Raw genomic sequence first — 9727 nt, forward strand, 5'->3', positions numbered from 1 at the left:
ACCACACACACACACACACACACACACACACACACACAAGCACAAACGTAGGAGAGACGCAAAGAGATAAGGAGATGAGGGAAAAGAGAAAAAAGGCAGAAACAAATTCGAGCCATCTAGACAGGCATTGCGACTGACGAAAAAAACAACGAAAGAGACAATTAGGAGAACGAAAAGAGATGCAAACAGATAGAGAAAAACAACAGATAAAGGAAATAGAAACCGATAGTGTACTCAGACAGACTGAACATACAAACAGATGGACCAACAGCAGGCCAAACAAATAGACAGAAAGAATCCACAAATAGATAGCAAGACCAAAAGTCTAACAGACTGCCCTCATACACACATTAAGACAAACCAGATGGACCATCTCAGAATATACAGACAGAAAGACCAACACCCCGAGAGACTCACAAACAGACAGGCCAATAGCCTGACAAACAAACAAGCAGACTGACAGACATACAGACAGACAGACCAACAGCCTTAAAGACAAACAAACATACAGACCAGATAAACCATCTCACCTTTCATGGCCCGGGTGTCAGGAAGCACGGCATAGTTCCACGTCTGCATGTCGGGGGTTCCATACGGCGCCCCAGAAGGAATTCCCGGACCACCGGGTGCTCCCACCACGCGCTGAGCCGCCGTGCTGTAGATGTCCAAGACTGGCGGTTGTGACAACTGCCTGGACAACACCGACTCTGTCCTGGGAGGGGCGTGGCTTATGAGAGAAAGCCCCGCCCCTCCGGCTTCTAAGGTCATGTACTGGTACTTCTGAGACTCCGACATAGGAGAGCTGAGGTTGGTGTAGACAGCTTCTGGGGCTGGTGGACCCCAAGCCTGGCCGGAGACCATGTGCTGGGGCGATGGCGAATGTCCTTGACCGTGGCCGTTGTTGCTATAGACGCCTCCGTTGCCGCTTCCGGTGGGTGTGTGGGCGTTGGGTCGAGAGGAGGAGGAGGCGAAGAGGGAGGGCATCGGGGGTAGGTTGTGGTAGGTTGTGGAGCCTCCCTGTGCGCCTATGTGTGATGGGTCAGTGGTGTAGGTGGACGGCTGGAGGGTGAGTAACCTCGCTCCGCGTGACGTGGGGTGGTACATGGCTGCGTGCTGGGAGCCGGCTGAGTTGAGCGGGGAGTTGGTGAGCGAGCTGTAGCTCATGCTGCCCGCGCCTTGGGGGTCAGAGGTCGAAGGGTACTGGGCTGTGGCCATGACCTGCACGGGTCGCGTGTTGTCCAGGTGGTCGAAGAATACCTCCACGTCTTCAGTGGGTAGGAGGAGTTCTGATGTGTCGTACTGACCGCTGCCTCCTCCTCCTCCTCCTGGGGTGGTTTGTTGCTGTTGTTGCTGATGTTGTTGCTGTTGTTGTTGGAGATGATGTCCCAAAGGTGTGAGGTGGGCGGCAGGCGGGTGTTGTGGTTGGTGTCCTAAGGGGGTGAGATGGGAGGAGAGGGGGCTTTCGTGAGGGTGGTGAACGCTGTTATTGTGTTGTTGGTGGTGGTGGTGATGCGCGGCAGAGGAGGAGGAGGAGGAAGACGGTGAGGACGAAGTCGACGAGGATGAATTAGGGAGGGATTTGGGGAGGGTGGACGCCGACGCGGATGGAGAGTGGTGAGAGTGGTGAAGATGCTGACCCTGCAGATCAGAATACGTCACTTTCGAGTCGGCTTGAGCAGAAGGGCTGAGGTTTCTCACGGATTGTAAGATGTTTTGAGACGCGTGGCTTTGAACCTGCAGTGACTGCTGTTGCTGTTGTTGTTGATGATGTTGCTGCTGTTGTTGCTGTTGCTGTTGCTGCTGCTGTTGCTGCTGCTGCTGTTGCGAAAGCACTCGGACAGTACTACCGCTGGTGAGACTACTGCCGTTAACGATGTACTCTTGAGGCACCGCCGGATTTCCGCTGTGAACGGCGACAGCCTGGGGCGGTAGAGGCCCGAGCTCCTCCGGCTGAAAGCGAGACTGAGTCGTTCCCGGCGACCGAGTCTTCACGAAAGACTGGAACTTGAACTCCCTCACACTAGCAGCGTCTTGCTTATCCACGCTACCTCTTCCTGGAGGTCCTCCACCACCACCTCCTCCTCCTTCCCCTCCTCCTCCTCCTCCTCCTTCACCAGCTGGGTATAAACTCTCCGCGTACTTCCGCTCTACCTCTTCCGCGTTGGGGTTTTGGATCTGAAACGCCGCTCTGGCTTCTTCCGCTTCCTGCCTCCTGTTGTCTACACCTGTTGATGACGTATCTCCTACGTCACTGGGCTCTCTTTTGACAAAGTAGCTACTTCCCGGGGAGGAGTTGGCAGCGGGTCTGCTGTAGTCTCGGGAAGGAGACGCGCCAACAGGAGATGACGCAGAGGAGAAGGGGGACGGGTTGCCTGACACGGAGGCAGGACGAGATGACGGAGACTGTTGCTGGTGGGGGTGGGAGTGGTGGTGGATTCCTGCAGCGGTTGATGACGACGTCGTCGGGCCTACAGACGTAGGGCGGGAGTTCGAACCCGAAGGAGAGGCTCTGGGCGTGCAGTTACCGTGCGCCGGGGAGCTGTTGTTATTATTGTTATTATTATTACTACTATTATTACTATTACCACTACTACAATTATTACCGTTATTGTTGTTATTACTACTAATACCGGTGTTTGATTCCGATAAGGCTGTAAGAGTACTCCCTTGTTGCCCACCACCAGTGTTAGCGGTAGCGGCGACGGGGGAGGATCTCAGAGATCTGGGGTTCGACCCGGAGCCGGCAGATCTAGGGGAAGCCGCTGCCGGTTTTTTACACCAGTAGTCGCTCTGAGACATGAGTGACGTCATAGACGGCGGGCCGGTTTCCGGTAGCGAGGGGGCGTGGCTCGGGGTGGTGGCGACTGTGTGACGTCAGTAGCAGTTTCTGTCTGCCCTCCTCTTCCGGTGTCTCTCTCAGTGTGGGGGTCACGGGCCGTGGGTGGCTATACTATAAATAGCTCGGGGGTGGAGCTGGCGGGTGTAAGCTGAGGGAAAAAAACACAACAGATGTGATGATGATGATGATGATGATGATGATGATGATGATGATGATGATGATGATGATGATGATGATGATGATGATGATAACATAATAATAACAAAACAAAAACAAAAACAGTAATAATAATAATAATAATAATAATAATAATAATAATAATAATAATAATAATAATAAAACTAATAATAATAATAATAATTACAGTAACAACAATGATAACAAAAGCAATGGCAATAACAACAACAATAATAATAACAACAGGTATTATATTATGTTGTACCATGCCATGACTCAATTCACCACACACTGTCAAGTCAAGCGTGACAAGGGGGAGACAAGGGGGAGACAAGGGGGAGACAAGGGGGAGACAAGGGGGAGACGAGAGGGAAATCAGTACGAATAAAAACAAACAAACAAAAACGATATAACCGTTTATTTTAATTGAGTTCGATGACCAGGTAAGCGGTTATTTGGATAATTTGAACCTTCACCACCCCACCTCCTTTTTTTTCGTATAAAAACAAACAAACTAACAAACAAAAACAAACCGACAAACCTCCCCTCGCAACAAAACGAAGGAGAGAAATAAAACCAAAATTATGAATGAACAGAAACACAAGGTATGAAAGTAAGCCTCGTACCTATACGTTCTTAACTACTGACCGTCTAGCCTCGTACTGTTGGGCTTTATGCAACCCTGTCATGACAACTACAACTACATTGTATTACTATATCGAACCCATCATTCATTATATATAATATACCGGTGGATGGAAGGTTTCGTCTGATTTTTTTTCCTTTTTTAGTTTTAGTAAGTGTTTTACGGCACTTGTAATACAATAAGGTCATATAAGTGCCGAAGATTAGAGGTGTTACAAGATGTAGGTTTAGTTTTAGTAAGTGTTTTACGACACTTGTAACACAATAAGGTCATATAAGTGCCGAAGATTTGAGGTGTTACAAGAGAGTAGCAAACATTAAAAAGAAGGTGGGGAGATCATGACGATAGATGTTTGATAGGAAAGAAGGAGCAAACCACTCCAGAGCACCCGCCAACCACCCACTGAGTTTCTTTCCGAATTCACAGAAATTTCTTTCAAAAAAATCATAAAGATAATAATGATAAAAATCATGTTATACTAATAGTAAATGTTACTCCGATTTTGTTCAAAGCCAAGAGAATGATATGAACAAATTCTGATAACACTGCAAAGGCAAAACAAAGCGCAATCTGGCCCATATAATTTGTGCAGCTTAGACAAACATGCAAGCAGACAGGTAGACAAGCATGCAAGCAGACAGGTAGACAAGCATGCAAGCAGACAGGTAGACAAGCATGCAAGCAGACAGGTAGACAAGCAAAGAGATACAGAAAACGTGAGAGATATATAGAGACGGTTCAGCCTTCACAATTTAATTTGACTCAAAATTTCATTAGCATTCCTCTGAGCCCAAAAACCTACTGGAGCAACGGAAACCAGCGTAGAGGTACGCGGCGCCAACTGAACATAACAGTAATATGTGTCGTGACGTGGTGGAATCAGGCGCTCGTCAATTTTAAGGCGTGTGGAGTTAATGGTACCTTCTTAAAACTTGATTATTTGTCTCGCATTCGATGAAAAAAATACCCATCTATCTTGATTAGAGCTCAAGATAATTGCGACTGAGAGAAGTGAGGTCGTCTGGTTTCAGTGGTGAAATTATCGAGAAAATGGCCGCCAAAGTGTGGTAATTCTATTAGCTAAAGAGTTCGAAAAATTGACATATTTTGTGCCTTTAATGAAAATTGTCCAGTAAAATTCACAAGGAAATGAGTTTTTATATACGGACATAAAAAGAGGTTGAGCCCCAAAATAAAAATTCGATAAAAATTTCCAAACTTTCGGAAAAATTATGCATGTTTCTACAATTTCACTATTTTGATGAGCCCCTGATTTCACAACGCTGCCTCACATATTATAGGGAACAGAAAGATTCCAAGTCAAATAACACAACGGACGCTGAACTCCTACCCCCAACAGAGCCATGAGACAGGGATAGGTTTAGAGAGCAATTCACTGGATGAGTCACCTAGGAGCTGAGGAGATAAGAGATAATCCTACTGTTTCAACTTTTGTCTTTAGTTTAGTTTTAGTAGAAGTTTTACGGTGCTCGCAACTGCATAAGGTCATATGAGCGCTAGAAGATTAGAGGTGTTACAAGAGAGTAACAAACATAAAAAAAGAAGGAGGAGAGACAAGGACGATAGGTCTTTGATAGGAAAGAAGAAGCAAACCACACCACACCACCCGTCAACCACCCAAGATGAGTCACCTGGGCTCTGAGAAGATAAGAGATAATCCTTCTGTTTCAACTGCTGTCTGTTGTGTGCTGTTTGTGCATAGATAACAAAGGCATGTTAGTTTTAGTAGAGGTTTTACGGCGCTCGCAACTGCATACGGTCATAGGAGCGCCAAGGGGTTGATGTCAACAGAGAAGTCCTTACAGGAAATGGGACTTACTCTGCTCACCTCTCTAGCTTCAATAGCATAAAGTCTGCTTCGACTATCAGGGCACCCCGGAAATAGTGGGTTACAAGAGTGTGACAAACATACAAAAGAAGTTAAAGAAAAATGACACTATTAAGGATTAGGAAAGAAAAAGCAGCAATTCCCTGTTGTAGATCAGGCACAGTTATGAGCATAACATAGTTAGATCTGCCCATTTACAATTCTACTGTGCATGAACGAGAAATGTCCCCTCTTTTTGGGAATGGTCTAAAGACACTTCAGTAGGTGTCACCGCCCCGGATGGTATAACAGAAGCAGGGGGTAACATTATATATTATAGAGAGGATATTGATAATACCCATTTCAGAACAATTGGAATATTTTTGTAATTTACAGTCCAACATGCTCTAGCGACAGGGTAAAAGATCCCTGGGAAGACCGCGTTTGAACATGAAGAAAAATCACAGAAATTGATGTGCGCTCATAATTATGACTTTATGCAGTTGCGAGCGCCGTAAAACCTTATTAAAACTAGACTAAAAACTAAACAGAAATTGATGTACAGAAAAGTGAGAAGACATGGAATAACATCAAGAGGCTAGCCCAGGATAGAGAAAGGTGGAAGGTGTTTGTCCGTGGTCTATACCATGGTGCAGGGTGAGAAAGGCATGAGCATGATGATGATGATGATGATGATGATGATGATGATGATGATGATGATGATGATGAGGAGGAGGAGGAGTCTTTTTGTTAACAACAGTCGAATCGAACTTTCTTTAACGGCAATCTGCTCAAGAAAATTACAGAACAAACTGTCACTTGCCATGTCCTCTCTTATCTATATTAGTTTTAGTTTTAGTTTTAGTAGAGGTTTTACGGCGCTCACAACGGCATAAGGTCATATTATGAGCGCCAGAAGATTAGAGGTGTTACAAGAAAGTCACAAAAAGAAAAAAGAAGAAGGGGAGATAAGGAAGATATATTTTTCATAGGAAAGAAGAAACAAACTACACCAGAGCACCCGCCAACCAACAACTTATTTTTATTTACCAGTGGTCTGTTTGTATGTTTGGAGTAAAGAGAAGTACATCGACTCAGTAACTGTCGTTCAGTACTGGGAAAAAGGTAATGGCATTGTGTAAGACGGTCAACCAATATAAGGCAATCACCTGTACAAACAGCCACTTCCCATTTTCCCCTTATGTATTTTTTTACATTACAATAGAACTGTGGTTATTTTTTTATCGTTTATTTATTGTTTTTTGGTAAGTGTTTTACGGCGCACGCAACGTCATAAGGTCATATGAGCTCGCGGGAGACATTAAATATTTTCAGTTGGTGGGAAATTTTGAATTTTGCCCGCGTAGAGGCTGAAGCCTACTCTTATCCATTTTGGACCATCAAGAGATCTTTAGCGGGCGTAGCGTCCACACGGGATCTCCTAGATTTTTCGCTCATATCCGAGAGGGCTAGGTGTAGATCTTACCTACCAAAAGATCAGAGGTGTGGCTGAAAGAACATTCCCACGCTCAAAAATGGACTCGCGTATTTTGCCAGCAATGGCGGACGAAGAGCTTCACCATGACAATAAAATCGGTGGAGCCGAGAGTACGGAGTAGAAGAGGAAGAAAGAAGAGTTAGACCAAACAAAGAAGAAGAAAAGAAGATTTTGAGTAGAAGAAGAAGGAAGAAAAAAGATAGAGTAGAAGAGGAAGGAAGAAAGAAGATTCTGACCAAACAAAGAAGAAGAAAGAAGATTCTGAGTAGACGAAGAAGGAAGAAAGAAGATTCTGAGTAGACGAAGAAGGAAGAAAGAAGATTCTGAGTAGACGAAGAAGGAAGAAAGAAGATTCTGAGTAGACGAAGAAGGAAGAAAGAAGATTCTGAGTAGACGAAGAAGGAAGAAAGAAGATTCTGAGTAGACGAAGAAGGAAGAAAGAAGATTCTGAGTAGACGAAGAAGGAAGAAAGAAGATTCTGAGTAGACGAAGAAGGAAGAAAGAAGAATTTGAGTAGAGGAGGAAGGAAGAAAGAAGATTCTGAGTAGACGAAGAAGGAAGAAAGAAGATTCTGAGTAGACGAAGAAGGAAGAAAGAAGATTTTGAGTAGAGGAGGAAGGAAGAAAGAAGATAGAAGAGAAGAGGAAGGAAGAAAGAAAACAGATTGGAAGAGGAAGGAAGAAAAGGACAGAGTAGATGAGGAAGGAAGAAAGAAGACAGAAGAGGAAGGCAGAAAGAAGATAGGAGAGAAGAGGAAGGAAGAAAGAAAACAGAGACAGAGACAGAGAAATTGATGACCAAAAAAAACAACAAAAAAAAACCCACAACAAAAGGATGACAAAGATAAAAATATGACGTCCATCCACAACTGTAAAACCATTCACGCACTAGCTTAAGACAATCCCTCTCGATTTCTTGAATACTGGGGAACTAAAGATTGTACAACTTTCATGGAAGTCTAGGTACTACTGCACTTCAGGTAGTTTTTGTTGAGTGAAAGGAAGCACATCGACACCGTAATTGTCATTTAGTTCTGGGGAAGAGCAAGACAGACAGAAACAACAGCGGGAAAGTAAAAGAAGTAGGAGTACCAGTGGTTTATTTGTTTGTTTGTTTGAGTAACGAGTAGCACATTGACACAGTTATGGTTATTCAGAACAGGGAAAAGGTAAGACAGACAGACAGAAACAACAAAGGGAAACTAAAGAAGCAATACCTACCAGTGGTTTGTTTCACACAGACACAGTGATACTCATTCAGTACTGGTAAAAAGAGAGACAGACAGAAACAACAGAGGGAAAGTAAAGAAGTAGGACCTATCAGTGGTTTGGTTGTTTGTTTGTTTAAGTAAAGAGAAGCGCATCGACACAGTGATACTCATTCAGTATTGGAGGAAAAGTAAGACAGACAGAAACAACAGAGGGGAAAGTAAAGAAGTGGGGCCTGTCAGTGGTTTGTTTGTTTGTTTGTTTAAGTAAAGAGAAGCGCATCGACACAATAGTGGCCATTTAGTGCTGGGAAAGACAGACAGACAGAAACAACAGAGGGAAAGTAAAGAAGCAGGACCTACCAGTGACGCCCTCCAACCACCCGCACTTACTTCGGGTAGGTCAACAAAATAACAATATGGCGATGACAAGTTCGATTGGTGGCACAAAGCTTATACATGTATTATTTTACCCCATGATTTGTCATCATCCCTTCACTCAATCAGCGGCCAAACGACGTACCCTTTCACCTTTCATTATCAACCACATGACAATAGGACTCCCCATCCAACTTCCCTCCCCCTCCCCCCTCCCCATCCAACCCCTCCCCCCCTCTCTCCCCACATCCCTTTGTGACAGTCTGTCTGTCTGTCTGGCTGAATAACTAGCTAGCTAGCTAGCTGATGGTGGTGGTGGTGGGACAGAGCACAGAGATAGCACAACCCGACGTCCAGATAACGGGAGAGGCAGCGTGGTGAAATCAGGCACTCGTCACAATAATGAAATTGAAGAAACTGGCATTTTTCCGCAGGTTTGTGGAATTTATATTGAATTTGTATTTTTGGGCTCAACACCTTCCATGTCCATTTAAGAACACATTTCTGTGTGGATAGCACTGAAAAAAATATTGATTAAAGGCACAAAAAGTGTAAATTTTGTTTCCATGGACTCTCAAGCTGAGAAAATAACTAAACTTTTGCAGCCATTTTCAACTAAATTTACCCCTGAAACCAGCCGACTCATTCCTCCTTCAATCGCAATTATCTCGACTTGTATTCAAGATAATTGGATATTTTTTTCCTTCAAAAGCAAAGGCAAACAAACAACTGACTATTAAGATGATACCAATAACGTAACATGACCAAAAATTGACGAGAGCCTGATTCCACCGCGTCGTGACACGTAAACGGCTTTAAGCCATCCCCCGACGTTATCTGTCCAAACCTACTCACGCCAACACCCGGGTCTAGATAACCGTAGCCACCCCACAGAGGCCGGGGCTGATTAAGAGGACATCTTCTGAGTAGCTTATCTCTCCCGTGGATGCGACAGGAGTACAAGGAGGGCCTGTCCCAAGCTAGGCTGGCCACAGTTCAAGAGCTCTTACCCCGTGCCACACAGTTTTTACCCGGCTGGGCTTGATCAGGACTGTGGCCCAACGACGACTCTGTGTGTGTGTGTGTGTGTGTGTGTGTGTGTGTGTGTGTGTTTGTGTTTGTGTGTGTGTGTGTGTGTGTGTGCGTGTGTCTGT

General features: G+C 44.8%; 1 protein-coding gene across 1 annotated transcript in view; it reads right to left on the bottom strand.

Moving 5' to 3' along the window:
• Positions 1-9727, bottom strand: part of LOC101847903 (transcription factor mef2A) — a 28448-nt gene that overhangs the window by 3897 nt on the left and 14824 nt on the right. Inside the window, exon 2 of the mRNA XM_005107379.2 lies at positions 531-2987. Within this exon, the coding sequence (XP_005107436.1) occupies positions 531-2811 (2281 nt within the window). The 5' untranslated portion in view covers positions 2812-2987. The remainder of the gene's footprint in view (positions 1-530; positions 2988-9727) is intronic.

The sequence above is a fragment of the Aplysia californica genome, unplaced genomic scaffold, assembly GCF_000002075.1.
Source record: "Aplysia californica isolate F4 #8 unplaced genomic scaffold, AplCal3.0 scaffold00598, whole genome shotgun sequence".
NCBI classification, from domain to species: domain Eukaryota; kingdom Metazoa; phylum Mollusca; class Gastropoda; order Aplysiida; family Aplysiidae; genus Aplysia; species Aplysia californica.